The 24,644-nt window shown below is 32.5% G+C and overlaps 1 protein-coding gene across 2 annotated transcripts; it reads right to left on the reverse strand.

The window, feature by feature from the left end:
* Positions 1 to 21,027: 21,027 nt before the first annotated feature.
* Positions 21,028 to 23,311, reverse strand: LOC120180514 (protein LATERAL ORGAN BOUNDARIES-like). Of its 2 annotated transcripts, none has more exons than XM_039185830.1 (2): positions 23,061 to 23,311; positions 21,028 to 22,072 (listed from the first exon to the last, which is right to left on the reverse strand). In XM_039185830.1, the coding sequence occupies exon 2, from the start codon at positions 22,065 to 22,067 to the stop codon at positions 21,510 to 21,512; it is 558 nt and encodes a 185-aa protein (XP_039041761.1). In that variant the 5' UTR covers positions 22,068 to 22,072; positions 23,061 to 23,311; the 3' UTR covers positions 21,028 to 21,509. The 2 variants fall into 2 exon arrangements, with proteins under 2 accessions (XP_039041761.1, XP_039041760.1); XM_039185829.1 differs by having other exon boundaries at positions 21,028 to 22,075.
* Between the last annotated feature and the right edge of the window lie 1,333 nt (positions 23,312 to 24,644).

Raw genomic sequence — 24,644 nt, forward strand, 5'->3', positions numbered from 1 at the left:
ATTGGGAGAAAAAATGATTTGGGGTTTTAAAATGATTTTGAAGCTAAATGGGATATGATATTTATAGTTGAAGCTTGAGGACTAATCTTATAAATACCCTAAAGTTTAATGACTTAATTTGGTGATTATCTCTTTTCAATTTTCCAAAAAATTGGCTGCCCACTTTGACAAAAATCAACCACCGGCTGCTGCCACATTTTGTTGAATTCTTCAGCCGCCCTAAGTGTTTTTTACTTTCAATAGAAAGTCCAGTGATCCCGAAAGCTCCGGAGATCAAGAACCCGGCTACAGAACTGGCAATGAGAAGAGCGGAAGGGACCAAAACTGGGCTGAAAATCAGGAAAATTGGCGCCTTGATAGCAATGCTAATGAGGGATCTAATAAAGCTCATACTAGAAAGCAAGAGAATGGTGCCAACTATAGGAATGAGAGTGGAAACTGTAAGAACTTTTGAAGTGGAGGGACCTAATAAAGCTCATACCAGAAAGCAAGAGAAGGGTGCCAACTATAGGAAGGAGAGTGGCAACTGTAACAACTTTTGATGTGGAGAATACCATTTTCACGGAAGTGGTACTTCATTTTATCTATTCGGTGGAGTTGTTGGCGGTGCTCAGCTATGACTAAAGCTTTAGAGGCTGGTTTTGTTTTTTTCTTGGCTCACTGGAAAGAGTGTAAAGATGAGGGAATGAGTTGATGAGTTCTGAATTTAAGAAACAAAGGGGCTGACGCGTGGAGTTTTGTGACAGTTGTTTGATAGATAGTGTAATATGGTCTGCAGAATGCATTTTCTTTTCAATTTTCCAATCTGAGAAAATAAACAGCAGTGTCCAGTGTCCTATCCAATGTTGTGTTGATCAAGTATTAATTGCTTGGTTATTGGAAGAATAAAAAAATCTAGGGTAAATTATGCGAATAGTCCCTATATTTTCAGCCTGACCGATTTTGATCATCAATTTAAAAATTAAAGAGAAATAATCCTTAATTTATCGATATATTCAATTTTAATCCTCTGTCGCTAACTTCCATTAACCTTTAACGGAATTATTACGTTGCAATTAAAAATTAAAAAATCACGTGCTCTTCCTCCTCCTCCATAACCTGTAAACGATAATAAGAAACCAAAATTGAAGCAGTTTCACGCTCCAACTCAAACAAACAAAACCCAGAAACGAGAACAATAAAAAAAACTCAAACAAATCCAAATGAGTTTGGTTAGTTGTGATAGAAAATATGATTCAAATATGAATCCATACTGAAGTGAAAGGTACATCAAATCCTTGAAACAAGAGCTTGCAAAATCCAAGCAGTCCGGAAAGAATATGCATGATTCGTTGTTTACTCAGACTAGAAAGTTGGAGAAAACAAAGGTTTCACTCAAAGAATCCAGGCAAGAAATCGAATTCTTGCTCGAGACCTCACCTGTTGTTGCTTCACACAGGTCCATAGGTGATGACCATTCTTTGGTCGAATCCCTCGAGTATGAGCTTCGATTGGTTAAAGCAAACTTGGCTATATCACAAGAGAAGGCTAAGAATCTAACCACCTTGGAAGCCTAGGAGAACGACAAGAAAGCCATGAATGATTTAGCTATGGCATTGAATGAAGTGTGGAAGCCTAGGAGAATGACAAGAAAGCCATGGATGATTTAGCTATGGCTTTGAATGAAGTGTAGAAGCCTAAGAGAAGAACAAGAAAACCATGGATGATTTAGCTATGGCATTGAATGAAGTGATTATTGAATCGAACCAAACCAAAGATAAGCTCTCATTAACAAAGGAAGAGCTTAATACGACAATACGCGAAGTTGATGAATTTAAGGTGAAGCTAAAGAATGTGGAGGAACCATGCATGGAAGAGAAGAGAGAAGTTAGTCGACAAAAGAACATTGCGACGAGATTAAGGTTAGAGGCTTAGGAATGTCGCGCAAGAAGAGTAAAAAACATTGCATAAATCACTTAAAAGAAGTTGAGAAACAATCAATAGATCCAAGAAAGAGATTCAGAGACTAAGGGACATAGTGAAACAGACCTTAAATAAAGAAAATGTAGCTCCAAATGATTTTTAAGATTTTCCAAATGATTTTCTAAGTATATTCGATAGAATTATTCGAATATCAAAACATTACTCCAAATCTTTCAAAGATCATTTTTAATCCTTACTCAAAGTGTAAAATTAAGTTTTAATCTTAAAACAATTTCAAAATAATTTTACAAAGTATTTCGAACCATTTCAAAGCCAAAAATTCCAGATTGCTCAGAGGGAATCGATTCCCCCTGAATGGTTTGGCTCCGAGAATTCAAGTATGCTCGAAGAGAACCGATTCCCCCCCAGGGGGTACCGATTCCCCCTTGTATAACGGTCGAAATATTTGAATTTTACACTTAGGGAACCGATTCCCCATAGGGGGTACCGATTCCCCCCACGCTCCAAACTATTTTATTAATTGTTTTCACACTAAAACGGCTATATTATTTTCTCTAATCATCCCCAACGTTCAGAAGTGATTCAAGGTGTATTTAAGCAAGCTTAGAAGATATTGATCAACAACAAGAAACATCAAGCAATTAGAATCAAGAGAGAATTAAAGAGAAAGCATCAAACCTCAAGTTTGAGCATTTCAAGCCTATTTTTCATTCAATATTCATTTTGCTTTCAAGAACACTTATTGTGCTCAATTGTATTTATTCTTGAGTGTTCTTTCTTTGTTCTAGAATTGTGAAAACATATTTGCCTTGTGAGGTTTTTCTTGTAAGTTTGCAAATTTGTATTTCTCTTTGAGAAAAGAGTGTTCTCAAGAATTGGGGTATATTCTTGAGGGAGTTGTAAGGTTATCTCTTTGGCCTCAAAAGAAAGAACAAATTAGTGAATTTGTTGGAAAATCCTTAGTGTGGATAGCTAAGGTAGTGGACGTAGACTTTGGTTGATAAAGTCGAACCACTCTAAATCGCTGTGCAATTTCTTTTAATTTTCTGCAAAAGCTTCCACAAAAATTTTTTATTGCCAATTTACCCCCCTCTTGGTCGATTCAATCAATCGATTAACTCAATAATTGGCATCAGAGCCTAACTCATTTGAAGATTTAATCACCTCTTGAGTCGATTCGGGAAGAGTTATATCGATAATCAAAGTCATCAATGGCCTCCGCTTCAAACTTCGACTCCGGTCTCGATTCGATGCCCGTCAACAAGCCTCCTTTCTTCAATGGAGCTAACTATGCCTATTAGAAGAATAGAATGATGTACTTCATTCAAGCAAGTGACATGGGAGCATGGAATGCTGTAGAAGAAGGATACATCAAACCTCTCACTCATCCAAGGTTGTGGAGTGAATGAGAGACAAGAATGTTCCAGCTCAACTCCAAAGCTATTCATATCATTTTTTATGCTCTTGGACCAGATGAATACGGAAGAGTTTCATCGTGTACAACTGCCAAAGAAATATGGGACAAACTTCAAGTCACTCATGAAGGTACCGATGAGGTAAAGAAATCTAAAATTAGTATTCTAACGCATAGCTATGAAAATTTCAGGATGAAACCAAATGAAGATATCAAAGCTATGATGGATAGATTTTTAACGATTGTCAATGGTCTCAAATCATATAGAGAGATCATTTCAAATGAAAAGATTGTGAGGAAGTTAGTCTACTCCCTCCCAAAATCGTGGTAATCAAAGAAGACGGCAATCATCGAGTCTAAGGACTTAACGTCCTTAACTCTTGAAGAGCTAATTGGGTTACTCCTCACTCATGAAATGATGCTCGAAGATGAGGTGGACCTCGACAAGATTGACGAGACACCAAAGGAGAAGGAGAAAAAGAAAAACATTGGAGTTGCTCTCAAATCCACAAAAGATGAGAGTGATTCGAATAAGGATGACGATGATGAGGAAATGGCATTGTTTGCCAAACGGTTCAGAAAAATAATGAGACTTTATCGAGGAAGAAAATTCAAACGAAATGAAGGCCTCAAAAATGAACCGAAAGAGAAGGACCCAATCATTTGCTACAAATGCAAAAAGCCAGGGCATGTCAAATATGATTGCCCACAATTGAAGAAAAATGGTCAATCAAAGAATAAGCACAGGGCTCATGTGGCTACATGGAGCGATGAAGAAAGTTCCGATGAAGAGGAACAAGAAGTAGCTAATTTGTGCTTGATGGCATTTGGGGAAGATTCTAATGTAACCTCTAACTCATCCGATTTTGATGATTTATCCTATGATGAGTTATTAGAGGAATATAATGGGTTGGCTTCGGATTATGAGAAATTATTTTTAAAATATAAAAATGATGTTTCAAAATTGAAAAATGAAAACAAACTCATATCCAAAACCAACAACGATCTTGAAAGTAAAATCAAAGATTTGCAAATCAAACTAGAAGAGTTTGAAAAGAAAAATTTAGATTTGCAAAATTTACTTTCAAATATCAATGATGATCATCAAAAGAAAATTGATGATCTTAAAACTTCTTTTGATAAAGTTGGAACAAAACATTTTGAAAAAGGTGGAAATTCAAAATCCAACTTTGTTAGAAAAAGTTTTAGAAACTACAATCATAGAGGTCCCCAAAGAACCTCTAATAAAAAAATCGTTAGAATTATGTGGGTTCCTAAAGAACTCATTACTACTAAAGATAAAAATATCCTACAGAAATGGATACCTAAGGGGACTAGGATTTTGGAAACTAATGAATATGGACCCAAAAGAATTTGGGTGCCAAAAATCAAAAATTAATCTATGTTTGTAGGGAAAGGAGCATTGCTACAAGGCACGGAAAAAAAAATTCAAATTCATGGTACCTTGATAGTGGATTCTCAAGACACATGACCGGAGACAAAAGCCAGTTCATTGAGCTTAACGCCAAAAATGGAGGAGAAGTGACTTTTGGAGACAATTCAAAAGGTCACATTGAAGGTATTGGTACAATAGGTAATACCTCTTCCATACAAATTAAAAATGTTTCATATGTGAATGGATTAAAGCATAATCTATTTAGTATTAGTCAATTATGCGATAAAGGATTCAATGTCTTATTTGAAATTAATGGTTGTAAAGTAATTGACATTGCATCTAATCGGATTATGCTTGTTGGTCATAGAATATGAAACATATACATGGTGCATTTAGATTCTTTTGATATGACTAATTTATGCCTAGTTGCTAAGGATGAACATGATATTTGGTTATGGCATAGGAGACTAGGACATGCTAGTATGAGTGTTTTGCAACGGTTAATTCAAGGAGACCTAGTAAGAGGGTTGTCTAAGCTTAAATTTGATAATGATAAAATCTGTGATGCTTGTGCTAAAGGAAAACAAAAGCGAGTTTCTTTTAAATCCACTAATGATGTATCAACTAGTAGAGTTTTACAATTGATCCATTTAGATCTTTTTGGGCCAACTAGAACTACTAGCTTGGGTGGAAAACAATATGCATTTGTCTTGGTAGATGACTATTCTAGATATACTTGGGTTCTATTTTTAAGTACTAAATATGAAGCATTAGAACAATTCATCACGTTTTCAAAAGTAATCCAAAATGAAAAAGGTTACTCTATAACTAGTGTTATGAGTGATCATGGAACTGAATTTGAAAATCTTGGATTTACTGAATTTTGTAACTCTAACGGTATTAGCCATAATTTTTCAGCATCTAGAACCCCTCAACAAAATGGAGTTGTTGAGAGGAAAAATCAAACTTTAGAAGAAATGGCTAGAACCATGCTTTGTGAAAATAATTTGCCAAAATATTTTTGGGCGGAAGCCACAAATACCGCTTGTTATATTGTAATCGAGTATGATTAGGCCAATTTTAAAGAAAACTCCATATGAAATTTTCAAAAATAAAAAGCCTAACATTAGTTATTTTCATCCTTTTGGATGTAAATGTTTTGTTTTAAATAACGGTAAAGAAAACCTTGACAAATTTGATGCTAAAAGTGATGAATGATTTTTTTTTTGGGTTATTCCTTAAATTCTAAAGCATATCGTGTATTTAATAAAAGAACTTTAATTGTAGAAGAGTCTATACATGTTGTTTTCGATGATAATCCCCTTCCGATGAAGGATTCTTGTGTGAATGATGATGTAGGTGTTATAAATACAAATGACGTTAGACATGAAATTGGAGAACCATCATCAAATGAAGAAATGAAAAATGAGGAAACTCATGATCCTCTTGAGAATCCAACCATTGAAGAAAGGGAAGTATCTTATCCAAGAGAGTACAACTATGTCAAGGATGGTGAAATTATAGGTGATCCATCCAAAGGGGTAACAACTCGATCTTCTCTTAGAAATATTTGTAATTATGTTGCATTTATCTCATGCATAGAGCCTAAGAATATTAAAGAAGCATTAAATGATTAACATTGGATTATGGCTATGCAAGAAGAGTTAAATCAATTTGAGAGAAGTAAAGTATGGACATTAGTTGAAAGGCCTAGTAATAAATCTACTGTAGCTACTAGATGGGTATTTAGGAATAAGCTTGATGAGAGTGGTAATATAGTGAGAAACAAGGCTAGACTTATTGCTCAAGGGTATACTCAAGAAGAGGGCATAGACTATGATGAAACATACGCTCCTGTAGCTAGGATGGAAGCAATTAGAATGTTATTAGCATTTGCATGTTTCAATGAATTTAAATTATATCAAATGGATGTTAAAAGTGCATTTTTAAATGGTTTTATAAAAGAAGAAGTGTATGTGGAACAACCTCCAGGTTTTGAAGATTCAAAATTTCCAGATCATGTTTTAAAATTGACAAAAGCTCTTTATGGTTTAAAGCAAGCTCCTAGAGCTTGGTATGAAAGATTGTCAAATTTTTTAATTGAAAAAGGTTTTTCAAAAGGGAAGGTTGACACTACATTGTTTTGAGCATAAAGGTAAAGATTTATTAGTAGTTCAAATTTATGTTGATGATATAATATTTGGTTCTACTAATGATGTTCTTTGCCAAGAATTTTCTAAGCTAATGCAAAGTGAGTTTGAGATGAGCATGATGGGGGAGCTCTCATTTTTCTTGGGACTCCAAATCAAGCAAAGAAAAGATAGCATCTTCATCAATCAAGCTAAGTACGTCAAAGATATGCTCAAGAAGTTTGGACTGGAAAATAGGAAACCTCATGACACTCCAATGTGCTCTTCAACAAAGCTTGACTTAGATGGAGGAGGTAAATGTGTAGATGTTAAATTATATAGGTCAATGATTGGATCTCTACTTTATCTAACTGCAAGTAGACCGGACATTATGTTTAGTGTTTGCTTATGTGCTAGATTTCAATCATGTCCTAAGGAATCACATTTACTAGCTGTTAAGAGAATCTTTAGATACCTTAAGGATACTCCTAGTTTAGGACTTTGGTATCCTAGAGACTCTAGCTTTAGCTTGCATGCTTTTTCTGATGCGAATTATGTAGGATACAAATTAGATAAGAAAAGCACCTCCGGTACTTGTCAATTCCTTGGAAATATGCTCATTTCTTGGTTTTCAAAGAAACAAAATTGTGTTGCATTATCTACCACTGAATCCGAATACATTTCAGCCGGTAGTTACTGTGCACAAGTTTTATGGATGAAACAACAACTTTTTGATTATGGAATTGAAGTAGGTACCATTCCTATCAAGTGTGACAATACTAGTGCTATTTGTCTCACTAAAAATCTCATCCAACACTCTAGAACTAAGCACATTGAAATAAGACATCACTTCATTAGAGACCATGTCACTAAGGAAGATGTAGTTCTAGAATTTGTTGATACTTTGCACCAATTAGCGGATATCTTTACAAAACCTTTAGAAAATGAACGATTTTGGACACTTAAGAGAGAATTAGGTTTGACCAACCTATCTTCACTGAGTGTTTAAAATAATTTTAGTACTTTTAATAATAAATGAAAAATGCTTATAATAGTAATTTTTGATTGCATTCATTGCTATTAGTTAGGGGGAGTTTATGATTCTTGATGAAAAATTAATTTTATGTTCAAATATCGTTTAAAGATTAATTAAATTGTTTGAACATGATTACTTTTCAATATATGAGTTGCCAATACCACTAGAGGAAATTAATTTAGCATTTTGGGTGTTTAAAATCGGATTTTAGCATTTTGGTTTAGAGGGAATCGATCCCCCCTTGAGGGAACCGATTCCCCCCACAGGGGAATCGATACCCCCTGGGGTTCTGGTTAAACACGGGCAGAACCCTTATTTTTGTTCAAAACCCTTTTCTCTCTTTCGCCGTTCCCTCTCAACTCTCTCCCTATCTTCATTCTTGCCTCAAATCATCGATTTTAATCATAATTCACTTCAAATATCATCTCTTAAACTTGCAATCATCATTAAAATCGTGCAAACAACATCAAAATCCACTCAATCTCATCCTTCAAGGTAAAATTTTCTAAACTCCCTATTTTATTGATTTTGAACATATGACTTGTTTTAATTAGTTCTAGGATGAACTTTAGATCGGGCATTGATTGTTTAGTGATTAGAAAGTAGATATTACAACCAATTTCATCAAAAACACAAGAATTTTCCAAAATTTTTAAATTTTTTAAATTTTTGAAATTAAAAAAATGCTAATTTTCAAACTATTGTGTTTTGATTAAATTATGTTGTTGTTATAAAAACTATACATATATTGTTTCTCAAAACCATAATTTTCAAAAGTTTTTCAAAAACTTTGCCCATTAGGATTGATTTAGAGAATCTTGAAATATTAAGGACTCAATTGAGTTTTGGATTGATTAAATTGCATACATGTGTTTTCTAAATTGCAGGTTATCAATTCTATTCTGATTTCCTAAACCATGTCCAATCCTAAACGTGCTAGGTCATCATCTAGTCGCTCACACCGTCAACCAAATCCACCTCCAAATCATCCTCATATTCCAATTTCTAATCCTAATCCCATTGATCCTAACTTGACTATCCAAAATTCGTGTTTCAATCATCCTGGTCCTAGAATCATCGTTTTTGGTATTATCAATATTTCGACTCTTACAAAATCCGGGAAGAACGTATTCCTTCTCGTCAAGCTATGTTAGCTATCAATTTTAAATATCTTCCTCTTTTACAAGAGTGGGAATTTGATAAACTCTTTGACCTTGAACCCATCGTTTACCATCAACTTGTTCGTATTTTCTATTCTAATGTCGTTTGTGTTAAAAACCAAACTGAAACCGAAACCATAGGAATTCGTTCTTACCTCCTAGGACAATTCTTATATATTGACTCGGCTTACATAGCCAATACATTCGGACTAGATAATGATGGTATTTCACATGAAAAACAAGTTTTAGGATCTCGTTATAAAAGAAGGGATAGTGCAAGTGTCTTAGACCTTCATGAACGTTTTCTTCATCTAATGATTTCTTGGTGGTTTCGACCATCCGGAGGTCGTTATTCTACTCTTAGAGCCTTAGATCTTTGGTGGTTATATTGTTTCGAAAACAATATTAAAATTAACCTACCTCAGATTATTTTTGCTGAAATTGTTGAAACCGTAAATCTTATTCCTAACAAGAAACTATGTTCATCACTTGTTTATGGTTGCATTTTGAGTAATCTGTTTTCCAAAACTGGGCTTAGAGTCGGTCTAGATGTCGTTTTTCCCCTTAAGAAACAAATTAACCTTCTTTCCTTAACGAGAGCGGGATGGATTAAGGATAAGGAAACCGGTGAATGGGTTCGATCTTCTGCAAATACTCTTGGAGCTAGTTCTTCACAAGCTCCACCCGAAGCTGACGAAGATCTCGAGCTTGAGCAATTAATGTGAGACATCGATGAAGCCAAAGATGAGCCTGAGCAGCCCGAAGAGCAAGCACAACAAACGCATCAAATGCCTCATATTTCCAATCCTTTTTGGAGACATTCGATTTTCGATACGCTACCATGGATTCACGCTTTTCTTCTATAGAGTCCCACTTATCCACAATGGGAGCTCAACAATTAGAAATTCTTCGGGAGATGCGTGCAAACAATGAAGCAACCAATGCGCGTATTAATGACCTCACTCACGAAATGGTCGCTATGCGAGCTCGTTTTCCTCCTCCTGATATGTGATTCTATGTTTTGCTTTGAACTCCAAACTTATTGTTTTAACATTTTGAATATTTTGGAATGTTTGAATTTGTGGATTGATTGACTTTGAATTTGTTTGGATTTATGAATGGTTTGAAATTATCTATTTGGTGTGATTAAATTTATTCATTATTGCATCATTTACTTCATGATTAGATATATGACCAATTTTTTCATTTCACATTAATTATGAATATTGATTATGAAACTAATGGCTAACGTTTCTCTTGCTTGTGATCTTAGCAGCTTATATTATATATAATCAATTGGCTAAATGATTTCAAAACCTTGTTTAAATTCTTTAAAATGTCTTTTTGATTTAACAAAAAGGGGGAGAAGTTAAATGTGTTTTAAATGATAAATGGGAGAAGTGTTAGTGTTAAAGTAAGGGGGAGTAATTTCAAAACTTGATTTCAAAATCTTAAAATTACTAAAATGTTTTGTTATATCAAAAAGGGGAAGATTGTTGAAAACATTTTGATATTTCGATATAACAAATTAAGTTAAATGAATTTTAAGATTTTCCAAATGATTTTCTAAGTATATTCGATAGAATTATTCGAATATCAAAACATTACTCCAAATCTTTCAAAGATCATTTTTAATCCTTACTCAAAGCGTAAAATTAAGTTTTAACTTAAAACAATTTCAAAATAATTTTACAAAGTATTTCGAACCATTTCAAAGCCAAAAATTCAGATTGCTCAGAGGGAACCGATTCCCCCCCAAGGGGGTACCGATTCCCCCCTGAATGGTTTGGCTCCGAGAATTCCAGTATGCTCGGAGGGAACCGATTCCCCCCCAAGGGGTACCGATTCCCCCCTTGTATAACGGTCGAAATATTTGAATTTTACACTTAGGGAATCGATTCCCCATAGGGGTACCGATTCCCCCACGCTCCAAACTATTTTATTAATTGTTTTCACACTAAAACGGCTATATTATTTTCTCTAATCATCCCCAACGTTCAGAAGTGATTCAAGGTGTATTTAAGCAAGCTTAGAAGCCATTGATCAACAACAAGAAACATCAAGCAATTAGAATCAAGAGAGAATCAAAGAGAAAGCATCAAACCTCAAGTTTGAGCATTTCAAGCCTATTTTTCATTCAATATTCATTTTGCTTTCAAGAACACTTATTGTGCTCAATTGTATTTATTCTTGAGTGTTCTTTCTTTTGTTCTAGAATTGTGCAAACATATTTGCCTTGTGAGGTTTTTCTTGTAAGTTTGCAAATTTGTATTTCTCTTTGAGAAAAGAGTGTTCTCAAGAATTGGGGTATATTCTTGAGGGAGTTGTAAGGTTATCTCTTTGGCCTCAAAAGAAAGAACAAATTAGTGAATTTGTTGGAAAATCCTTAGTGTGGATAGCTAAGGTAGTGGACGTAGACTTTGGTTGATAAAGTCGAACCACTCTAAATCGCTGTGCAATTTCTTTCAATTTTCTGCAAAAGCTTCCACAAAAATTTTTATTGCCAGTTCACCCCCCTCTTGGCCGATTCAGTCAATCGATTAACTCAAATGAGAAGTTAGTCGACAAAAGAACATTGCGACGAGATTAAGGTTAGAGGCTTAGGGATGTCGCGCAAGAAGAGTAAAAAGCATTGCATAAATCACTTAAAAGAAGTTGAGAAACAATTAATAGATCCAAGAAAGAGATTCAGAGACTAAGGGACATAGTGAAACATACCTTAAATAAAGAAAATGTAGCCAAAGAAGCATCTAGCATTACCAGAGAAGAAAATCCTCAACTCAAAGATGGCCTTGCTCAAAAGGAAGAAGCTTTGAAATTGCTTTACTAAGGAAGTGAAAGGCGTACGAAAAGCAGAGCACATGCATGGTCGTGAATCATGGTCACCGATGATAAGGACCGCATTGATGGCGATGAAGCAGTACTCAGACATGGAGGATTTCGAACAAGATAAGGAATACAATGATCATGATAAAGAAAGCGAACAACCCACACTAAGACCAAGAAAATAACCATCGCCGATGGTCCGATAACATTAGGAACTAAAATCGGACAGATCAATAACGTTAGGGAGCATGTCTCCTTAATTTTTAAATTGGTGACCAAATTCGATCATACAAAAAACATAGGGGATTATTCTTATAGTTTACCCAATAATCTACCATTGCTTGGGCTGCGATTTCGCTGCATACTTGGTTATTGAAGGATTCTTAAGTGAAGTTCAACAATCAGCTCATTTATACTTAAACATATTTGAGGATCTTAAATCCCTCAACAAACTTCATTTTCATGATTCCACCATGTTTTTGTAATTATGCCGGAGATTTAGATATCTATTTTACAATTTTACTCAGAACCAATATAGTTAATGTACTTTTTATTTTAATAATAATAACCGTGGTATTATTAAATAAAAAAATCTTAAAATTACAGTGAGAGTCTATAAAAATAAAAATAAATAATTATATAAATTATAATTTTTTTAAAATTTGTGAAAGTGTGCAAACTGATCACTTTAACATTACAAAAAACATAAAAAAAATGTTTAAAACCCCAACTAAACACCTCTATTTGAAGAGATAACATCGATCTTGTGAGAAAAATACGTACTATAAAAATAAATAATAAAATCGCGTTAAAAAATTAAATAAATTCATTTATCATTCTTACATAAAAGAAAAATATTTATTAAACAAAAATAATATAATTTGATTATAAGAAGAGGGGAGGAAATATATAAAGAAAGTAAGAATTAATAATAGATGATTAAATATTATCACTGACGGTAGAAAATATTCTTTTTATGTAAACAAAAGTAGTGAGTTTTATTAAAAAAAATATATTTAAAATTACAATGAAAAACTTACACACATAAATACGAATTAAACATATAATTAAAACATTTCTCTGTAATTGAAAGTCAGAAACTGGTCAATTGAGATCATATAAGGATCATAAAAATAAATGTTTAAAAAGTCATCTAAAAAATTCGAACAAAAGATCGATTAGAATAGATCTCAATGCATCGATAAACGAACCATAACAAAAGATGAAACTATTGAAAGATCGCCGACAATCACAAATCAAAGTTGAGCGTCGTGAGACAACTATCTCCGAACTCAAACCACATATCCAAATCTAATTTGAGAATCCAAAACATGAACGATCAACAAGATAATAAATAAATGACATCTCAATCAGTCGAGAAGATGTCAAATATAACATGAAAAAATTAAATAAAAATAATTGTAAAACAATCGATAGAAAATATTGAAAACGTATAAAGGACAAAAAAGTGTTATAAAAACAAAAAAATACATATCAAAAAGACAAATTTATTAAAAATTAAAAAGTAAAAAAGTAAAAAAAATATCAACGGTGAACTATCAATCTTAAGGGTGGTAACTTATTGAAAATGAAAAAGTGAAATAAGCGAGTGGGGCTATAAAAATTAGAGGGAATTTGATTATTATTTTTTATTGACAACATAAGATATAAAAATTTAAAGACAGAGTATAGCGAATGAGGGAAAAAAAGTATCGATATAAAGGAATTTATTTGGAAGTGAGAATATTTAAATCATATTGATATTCCTAAAATTAAAACCCCATCTTAATTGGTATAATATTATGTTATAAATCATTAAATGTTAAAACAATCTCATAAACTTTTGAGCTCGAATCTCGTAGGCACTGGCATGCGTAATGGACTGTCATCACCAGCTACCCTGTAGGGATAGCTTACTTGTTTTTTTTGTTCTTTCTTTTCTTTATTCAGCTTACCAGTAGTGATAGCTTACTTCTATTAAAAATGAAAGGTTTAACTGCAAAAGAAAACAAATTAAATTTAGAAAAGCAATAATTCTTTTTCTTTACTTGAATATTTATAATTTAACTTAAAGATTAATTTTATTTTCTTATTCATCCCAAAATAATAATGTTAGCATCATTTTTAATTATATTTATTTAGTCCTCTAAATATTATTCGAATTACATTATGTTACTCTTTTGATTAACGAAAATAGTTGTTGATCGTTACAATATTCAAGTGATGATTCATGATGTTAATACAATAATCTGTATGCAAATGATAATGTGGCAGAGGGATTAAATTTTTTGGATCGAGTTTGAGAGCTTAATTAATTTTTATAGAAAATTTGAGAACTTGTTTAATTCTTAATAAATAATTAAGAAGGAAAGAAATTATTAAAATATTTAAAAAAATACTAAAAATAACAAAAAAATAAAAAAAAATCGTGAGTTATAAAATAATAAATTATTAAAATTTTAAAAAGAAATATTTATATTATAAAAATCTTTTATTGTTCCTTGTTAGCATGAGTCCATTATTAATCCCCAAATGTATTTTTAATGAAATTAACACTGCATTAAACTAACGATTGACTATAAATTTGATTCTTACATCTGATGTGGATTTATTAGAAATTATATCAAAAGTTCGTATTTTTTAAGACATACAAAACTTTTAAGAGTCTAAACATGAAGATATATATATTATTTATGAGATTTCCATTATAAAGGAGTTTTTCAAAAATCAAAGATGAATCTTATAGAAGAGATCCGGGATAGCTTGTATTATAAATGTAATTTATTTAATTTTGTGACATATTATATTCTTAAAAGAGTTTTGAAATTCTACGATGTGACATTAAGTTAATTGTACGAGTCTTTTGCATGCTGAATGGTGCTTTTGTTATGGTGATTGATTTGTTTGTAATCATATTTCAAATAAAAATAATAATGACTTGTTTCTAATCAGTTGATGCATGGTTCAGCCGAGAGAGAAAAAAAGGGTGGTGATGCTACAACTTTATGGTTGATACCCACTGGGCAGCCTACTTTCCAAGTCAAAACCTGCTCATATTCGAAGAGAAATCAACACTTTATACTAATTTACTTAATTAATTGTATCAATTCCTTATCCTAAGATCTCAACTCACTCTTCCAAACAGCAGAGTTATTCGGCTAAATAATGCAGTCGGATTTTTTTTTAAAATGAGTATTTATAAATTATTTTGAGATACAAGTCATTTGTTATAGTACATATGGAACAGTTATGAGAGGTGATAAGTTCTATAAAATATAATAAATAATTTAAACTCGTTATTCTCTCGTGACAAGTTTCATACAATTTTATTTTTGCAAGTTTTATTTTTTAATATATTTTATGAAATTTGTCATTCATTTCGTGTACTATAAATAGAGTAATTAATTTTTTATAATGAGAAAATATTTAAAATTATAATAAAAATTAAAATTAAACACATAATGAATATTTTTTTATAATCATTGATACAATAAACTAGCTATTCGAGATTATTCAAGGAACTTACAAGGAAAAAGTTAAAACTTATTCAGAAATTTGAACAAAAGATAAATACAAATAAATCTGACTGCATCGGCAATGAACCACAACATAATATTAAACTACTAAAATACCACTAACAATCGCAAATCAAAATATAGCATCGTGAGAAAACTATCTATGAACACAAACTGTGTATTTAAGTCCAATTCGACGGTCCAAAACAAGAAAATTAACGAGATAACAAATAAACACCATCTTAATTAATCGATGCAACGTCAAATTCAACCTTTAAAAATAGTTAGATGACCGAAAATATATAAAGAAAACAGAAGAAATTGTGTCGTAAAGGCAAGTAAAAAATTGTCATAAAGATAAAATAATTAGAAATTAAAAAAAAATCATATAAGAAAATAAATGAGAAACAATGATTATATCCGATTAACGACCAACACTAACTGGTGAGAGAAAAAGCAACTAGGGTTTTTTTTTTTTTGGGAATAAGACCCTACCGCTGGCGCTGAAACATTTATGATTTAAACCTTGATCTTGAATTACAATTGTATTATGTACACATTCATATAATCTAATCAGACCCGTAATTGAGCCCGAACAAGATGAAACATTTCCAAGGTCTTCTCATGTTTAGGCCCAAAATTATGAAGTCCATATTATTTAAAAATGATAAATTATTTACTTAGTCACTCACCTATTATTTTATTTTACTTTTAGTCATTTAATTATTTTTTTCCAGAAACACACTTAACGTTACATTTTATTTATTTTTTGGTGATCCATCATTAAAAAATCAATGAAGATACAGATGTTGTATTTTTAAATTATTTTTTCACTTATCACTTAATTTTTTTATATTATTTATTTAACAAGACAAAGAAGGTTGAAATCGAACCCGAGCCTTTTTAAAAGAGGGTCGTGCTTGTTTCGTGTGAGTAGTGAGGTGTTTAATAAATTTTTTTGATGTTTTTATTTAAAATTTGATGTATTTATTATATAGTTTACTAAACGTGATAAAGAAAATAATTTACAAACAAATTTATTTGTTTTTATTTGTTTTTGTATTTTTTAATATTTATTATTAGAGAACTAATTTTTATATTTATCACAAACCACTAAAATTTCATTAATGGGCCTGAATCTAACGGTGTCGAGGTGCAATTCCTTTTTTGCTGAAAGAATACATATGCATCCGACAAAAGAGCGATTCTTTGAACCCATAATCTCATGACATACACCATGACCATCATAATCTGTAATCTGACAAAACAAACACTTTCAGCTTTTAAATATTATACCAAATAATTTATATGTAAACTAAAGAATAAAGAAAAGTACAAACTCAAAATTACCCACACATCACCTTTGTCTTTCGCAACGTATCTTTTGTATGCGCCGTGTCTCAAAGCTCTCATACTTTGATTTAATAATAATACAACAGATTTTCTCTCTTTTCTTAATTAAGCAAAATCTTTGTTTTGAGAGAAAAAAAAAAAGGGTTAATTAATGGTGCGCGTCTAGAGCAAGGAATTTCATGATTCTTTTCAATTAATAAACTTTGAAAATTAATGGTGCGCATATAGAAGCAAGAAAGTTCGTGATTCTTTTCAATTAAGAAACTCTGAAAAGCATGCCCATTGGATTTCAGTCATGATGCATTCGCAGCATCATATCTTATGCAAGTAAGGTTCAAACAAAATGATTAATATATTATTATTATTCAGAGAAATGTTGGGTATTTTTTTACGTAAATAGCATTATCAATTTATCATGAACAGCTGATAATGTTGAAGCATTAAGCGATCCATAAACTAATGGGTTGTGAAATAATTAATGAAGCATATTCCTTTTAATTAATTGCATCGATGCAATTAATTAATTATAAACTAAAAGGAAAACAATTCAGAAAGTGATCTCTTACAAACGGCCGCCGAAAAATATCTCTTTATTCTTGAAGATTTATTCCAAATGGATTTGTCGAAAGATTGTGTGTTGTCTTTTACATGTTGTCCAAGAATTATCGGTGATGGGAATAATACGCTCTTGTAAATGGTTAAATTCTACCGTTTGTTCATGTATACTATTTTAATTTGATTAATTTTAATTCTTGTTTTTTTAAATTTTGATTCTAACAATATAGATATAATATAAATAAATTACAAGATTTTAAATGATAAAACTGAAGAACATAATTTAAGTCTATGATCTATATTTGAATCATGAATTAACAATATAATTCAACTTAACGCATTTAACAGTTATTATTTGAGTTACAATCAAGATTGTAAGATTTGAAAAGTACAACGAATTAGGATGTAAAGATTAATTTACAATTTACTCATAGTACATGGATTAATCTAAAAAATTGACCCTTATAAATATGGGTAAACAATTTTGTAGAGTTAATTACATCATACGTTCTTAAAGTATGTCTCTCATTCTAGATTGATCTTCAAACCATTGAATATTCTAATTTTATCCCTAAACAATTACTCTAAATTAATCCTCAAAGTTTTAAACATTCCAATTTTATCTCAAAATTATGACTCTCATTCTAAATTAGTTCATAAACTTTTGAATCTTCCATTTTCATCTCCAAATTCATGCAAATATGTAATTAGTTTCAACCATAGTTCAATTTGGTCAGACGTTTTTATTAACATGAGATATGATTAGCACATAGCGATAATTTGCAATGAAATTAAAATTCTCAAAAGTTTAAGGACAAATTTAGAGTGAGGATCATATTTTGGGGATGAAATTAGAATGTTCAAAATCTTAAGCACTAATTTAGAATGGGATTCATAATTTAAAGATATAATTAGAACATTTAAAAGTGTAGGGACTAATTTAAAATCATTATCCTATTTTTTATGAAAAGGTGATGCAATTAATCCTTTTTTGTAGTAAAATTTTGCTAATTCTAGACTGAAATATAAATATGGTATATTGTTAATATATAAAATAATATTTTTTTTATTAAGCTAAAGGTGATTACAAAGTTCTATATGTTCTAAATACTTTCAATCATTTAATAATAAATGTACAATCACCCTTGCAGTAGCTAATGCTTGAACCGGTAACCTCTAGGAACAACAACGATTCCTTTAACCATTGAGATAATTTAGTTCATGTAAATGATTTTTTTTTGCATAACTATTATTTAGGAGAGAGAATTTGTTCCTACTAAATATTAAACCCATAACTTAGAAAAATAAAATATGTCAATTGATCATTTTTTAACTACTTACTCTAAAATTGTTAACTATTTTAATGATATCATTTCATCAAGAAGTTTTAAAATGAAATACGTTTCTGGTGCACTTCAAATACTATTTTTAGAAAGAATAAAAGTTATAAAAGGTAAATGTTTTGTATTTAAATTGAACAATTTTTTTTAATTTAAGACAATTGATAATACATTTTTTGGGGCATTAAATAGGAAATAGTTTTAAGAGAAATGCTAGTGATGAATAATTTTGTTACCGGAGCATATCTCATCATTCACACATACTATCTTTGATCGGTTCATTCTGTCATCATTGGCAGATATAACCCGACAAACTACTAGAAGATGAAATAGTGAGCTTCACAGAAACTTTATAAATAAAAAATAATAAAAATTTGTATAAAAACAAACTTAATTTGTTTTTTTAGAATTTCTCAATGACAAATGCAGCATGTGATTGAAGAGCAAGAAGCTAAATCCTCGAATGGATCAGGTTTGAGTGTGGTGGATAAATATATGATCTGCATAGGCAATGCAGGAAGAGAAGGAGATTCCCAAACCCCAACAAAGGATCAGTGTTTTGGAAAATCAAGAACATCCAACCTAAAAGATACAAATGATGAGACCCTCCCTGTCCGGAAAGAACATCTGTGGAGGGGGGCATACGCTGTGTTCGCTTAATCAATTGGACCCGCACACCCTGTCCTTTCTCACTTTATTTATTTAAATCCACTGTCATATTTCACCGGCTCTTTGCTTCTTTCTCACGTTTTGCAGTGAGATTGATGGGGTAAGGTTTTTGATGGATTCTCGATTCAGTAATCACTTTTTCGTTCTTCGGGTAAGCAAAGCGGCAGAGCAGCCGCAGATAAGCTTTACTCCCAATAAAACTTCTTCTTCAAAAGAGAAAAAAAACACCTTCTGAAACCCAACAGTACCACTACAGCTCCAACTATTGCACTCCTTACTTTAATTGATTATCTTATTATTACTCACTATTTCTTCGTAAATCACAATAGTGTCTTATGGTAATGCTGAAAATGAGGCCAAAAGACTAAAAATAGTGGAATTTGAGGACAAAAGACGTGACTCTGACTTGAACTGCCAGCTCCATATGAGTGAATCATAGAGACGCAAAAAAACCACGAGAGGACACTCTTTACTTTTTCTGCATTTGTACAGTATCTTATCATCTACTTGTGTCCGTGGGTATACAGATGCAAGTTTTAACAAGAGATATATTGAACATTCAGCTGTGGCCTGTGGGGGCAAATGTACATTATTACCACAGATGCTGACAAAAAGTGGGAGTAGCAGAGAAGATGATGATGATGATCGATCGTCGTGTTTTTAATAAATGCAAGCGTGTGGCTGTGAATGAAATGAATTAGACAGTCGAAGATATTAAGGAAAATTTTCCGAAGTCGAGACTCTTTAAACCCGAATTAATACTGTCTAATGCTGAAAACGACAGCTTTAGTTGATTTGGAGAAAGAAGTGGAGATCGGGAACATTTCCCTTTTTAAGACCATAGCTTAGCTAATTTTGATAACGACGTATGCTTTCAACTGCCTGTGCTGACCTTGCAAAAACCCAGAAATCTAGGGTGCGTGTATTGTAATGTAAAAACCCTAAGCTTCCTACGTTTCTGGTTTTCTTCCCAATGGCTTTAGAGATCTTCCATTCATATTGAAAATATACAGGAAAAGAACAAAATTATGATAGCGTAGAGGCTTTGTCTACGTGTGAAATGGCTGAAACCTTTCCATGCAACAAGAAGAAAACAAATGCTTTTACATATGGGATCCAATGAGGACTGTGACACTGTTTGAAACGCCTGGTACCATGGAAATGGGAGGTGTGGAGCTATAGCTGCTGGGTCTCACCTGCTACGAATGAATTACTGAAACTCACAAGTCACAGCGTCCCTTCCCCTTCCTTTTTTAGTAAAGACTAGTTAAAGTTGAATGAGGTTTTAATAAGATTAATCAAAAAGCATAAAATAAAAAACAAGTTGTGACACACCGACTGCTCTATTCTGTTTCATACGTAGGTATAGGTTTTTTTTTTATTAGTAGAACATTTTAATATTAAGAAAGGAACATGCTATTGCTGGAAGGTCAGCCGGAAAATATATATATATATATATTAATTTACTTACTTTCTGTTAAAAGCATGTAGTTAAATACAAACCTATACACAGGCGAAAATAGTGGTTAATTTGCTCAGTGCTACATGGGGATGAATTTTGGGCGTTTGAGAGCTGTGGCTATGATGAATTAGTGAATAAAATTTGGAAAGAAAGTAAACCCGGTGGTCCTCAAGAACAAAGTAGAAAGGTAATAATAAATAACGTAAAGAAGGACGCCATAGACTTAGGCTTAGAGAATCCTCTTTAAAGTTGGACCTTAACACTGCATCTATTTCATTCCACTTATTCTTTAAAGCATAAACAATGACAGAGGAGGAAGAGCAGCTTCACATGCACCCATGCCTAGAGCTACTTCTGCCCAAATGACGCGACCAAAGGCTTAGCTGCCATATATATATGGCTTCTATTACCCTTATTTAGGTTCAAATTACCACAATACATAAATATATATAGTAAATGCCGATGACACATTTTAAAATCCCCCTGGTATTAGTAGGACAACAGTATAGTCTTATTGCACCCACCACCACCTAGGCAAACAATAAAAACTAGAAAAGCTAAGCGAGACATCTCTAGCTCAGACTAAGGGAAATCCAGAAGATAGAGAGGCTAACCATAGACCAAACTTTCACTTAAAAATGTAAAAGAAACACTCATCCCAGCAAGATCATATGCCCCATATAGGAAACCCTAAATGGAGCATAGTATACTCTCTGAAATTTCTTGGTTGTTCACATGCCACCTTCTCCTCCTCCATCGTTGATATCACCCGAAGAGGTATCATTCCAAGGAAAAGAATAAGGAAGAGCACCAGGGACCTGATAGAATCCTCCTCCTTCATTGTCAATATTCCTTCTGTTAAATTCAGCTAGCCTGTTACGGGGAGTGAGCGGTTGAAATGATCTCGTCCCCGGTGCTTGAGGCAAGGATGTTGAGATGTCGTTGCAGGCGTAGCGGATCAAGTCGGCATTAGCTGCATCAAGTTCTTTCTGGAGCCTTTGTACTTGTCTCTGCAGGAAAGTGATGGCACCAACGCAGCCGTAAACCGGATCTCTTACTCTCGCCTCAGCTTCATAGGCAAGGGAATTCACCGCGTCCTCTCTTTGGTGAGGGAGGAGCTCGTTGAGGAGCTTGGTCACGTTGCTCGCTCCAAAGATCTTGTGAACATTCACAAACTTTTGGGGCTCCTCCGGTGGAAAGTAAGGTGCAAAGATGCAGCCTGGCATGCATTTCCTCCTCAACAATTTGCAAGCAGCACAGGGTGAATTGTAAGAGCTGGAAGAAGCCATTTTCACTGCTGTGTACAGATCCACAAGAAACAGTTATCGTCAGCAGAAATTTTTTTAGTTCTTTAACGATGGGATTTTGAAAAGGTTTTGAGAAACTATATTATCATTTACGCTTCATCTGCATAATTTCCATGATATTTTCAGTTTTTCCTTTCTTCTTCTTTTTCATAATTAACTTGGGGGATTGAGGTTCACTTTTCGAGAATCTGTGATCTATAGTTACTAGGGTTTTCCTGAACGTAAATATTGTCTGTGATTCAGTATATCTAACAATCTAACCAACTCCAAAGGAACTAAGACCAAAACTTTTGAAGTTCAAAAGAAAAATAAAATCTTTAGGCCACCTTTCTGACACTCTCAGTGACAAACAACAGGGAGCTAGAATTTGAAACATTCATGCATAAGCAATTACACATAACTATGTAAATATTAACTATCACCACTTTACTTTATGCAGATATAGCTGCCTTCATTCTTCGTTAACTTGTTTTTCCCCCCTTCTTTGCTAATTTCTTGTACGTACTTAGAGAAAAAAAGAAGAGGTTCAATTCATGATCCACACAAGGATCTGTGCCTGTCACCATTAATTTTGGTTCCTAAGTTTTTCTTTTCTGTTAATTATAATAATATATGATCCATAATTAACTTGTAGTACTGCAAATTTAGTTGCATGAGTAAGCTGTAAAGCCATGGGATCCTTTTCAGCAATGGAATATGAAGATGGGATCTGATATCTGAGAAGTGCAAAATTCACAAAGACAAGATTAAACCTATCATATATAGGTATATTTAAGGTATATTTGAAAATAAGCGAAGCCCTAAAACTAGAGCCTTTTAGCTATTAGCTATTAGCTTAGCATAGCTTGCCTTGCCAACAAAAGGAAGAAGAAGAAGAAGATAATGAGAAAGCAGCAACAAGACATAATACACATATAAATATATACTGAACTTGGATCTGTGGTTTATGATGAGAAGAATGAAAAAGGGAGGTACCTTTTCCCCTTAAATGAATGAGCTGTGTATGTTTGAGGAGGATGTTGGTTTGCTCTGCCTTGGGAAGTGGAAAACTGATGATAAAATAACCTAACCAACCCCCCTGCAGAATTTATCGCTGCAGACAAAGAGGAACCCTAATTGGAGAAAGAGAAAGAGAAGAGCAAGTTGATGAGTGAGAAAAAGGTAATGGAGAAGGAAGAGGGGAAGGCAAAGAGCATTTAGTGGATGGGGATGGAATGGAGGCAAAAGACAAACGGACTAAGGAATGACTGTGACCTTGCGTCTAATAATAATACCAGGGGATGTCTCCCATTTCTCATTTTCCCCCAACATTTTCTTTTTTTTCTCATGAATCACTTCATGCTTCACATATATTCCGTAATCCAAGAATAATATTTATTAAGGCATACTAATGGAGAATTCTAAGTATTAACAATTGGAAAGGGAAAAAGGAAAAGCAATGAGGAACAAAATATATATAAGTGCTTCTACATGCATATTTAGCAGTGAAATTGATTCTCAAAAAAAAAAAAAAAAAGAAACAATCACCATTCGGATCATATTCACCATGTTGTCATAAACTGTAGTTATAATCATAGCCCTTCTTCTCCCTTAAACGAATGATCAACAACTAAAGTCTAAGGTTTAAGTTTTATGCATATAAAAATATTATTAAGAGCGTGGATGGACAGGTATTGAGTATGCGGTTGTATCTTTTAAAAACTTTAAATTCACATATAATTTAATTTTTTATATTTTTTTATTGATATTTCAATTTTATACCCCTAAACTTCTAATATTTCTTAAATTCAATCCCTAATAATAGTACTTTTTCCCGTTAACTTTTTAAAATAAATTCATTTTAACTTTGTTTTTTTACATCTTTCGGCCCTTAAATTCCTTTTTTGTTGTCAAATTTAACGAACTACTGAAATTTCAAATCTAAAATACTATCATACAAAAAATTGGGGGAACACGGCCTCCACATTCTGTTCCTACTTAAAATACAATGAATAAAATGAAGATTTGTTTGTGTTGCTGCAAATATTTTTTGAAAAATAATGTTTATATATTATATATTTATTTGAAAGAAAATAACTTGATCAACAACAAATAATTTACTAAACAATCGGAAAATAAATTCATGTTTCTATAAATTATCTTTACTTCTTCAATAACATGAAATAATTTAAAAAAAAAGCAGTCCTTATAGATTATGAAGTCTTGGTGAATGGTTATGAAAGTTGACCAAATCATATTCAACAACATTTTAGCAATGGATTCTATTGCTATTAGAACCGCTGATCTTTATCAGTATGCTCTTCTCTATATGGTCAATTAGTTATTTTATGCGAATTGGCAGATCACATAGTTCATAAAAGGGGATGTTGATGCAAAAAAACCATGACAAACTTCGACTGTTCAAAGTTTCAGTCTACTCTAGCTTTTTCTTAGCTAGGTTTCATATTAAATTCCCAGTAGATTCATCTTTTTCCATTAGAGATGATAAAAGACCAAGAGCTCTACCCATCAAATGCCAGACTAAGCATGTTACACAAAGCCTATTCTACATTTTCATTT

Source organism: Hibiscus syriacus, unplaced genomic scaffold, assembly GCF_006381635.1.
Source record: "Hibiscus syriacus cultivar Baekdansim isolate YM2019G1 unplaced genomic scaffold, ASM638163v2 tig00112498_pilon, whole genome shotgun sequence".
Taxonomy (NCBI): domain Eukaryota; kingdom Viridiplantae; phylum Streptophyta; class Magnoliopsida; order Malvales; family Malvaceae; genus Hibiscus; species Hibiscus syriacus.

Bases quoted from the DNA above. Each gene is read 5' to 3' on its own strand.
- LOC120180514 (XM_039185830.1), bottom strand. From the start codon at position 22,067: ATGGCTTCTTCCAGCTCTTACAATTCACCCTGTGCTGCTTGCAAATTG.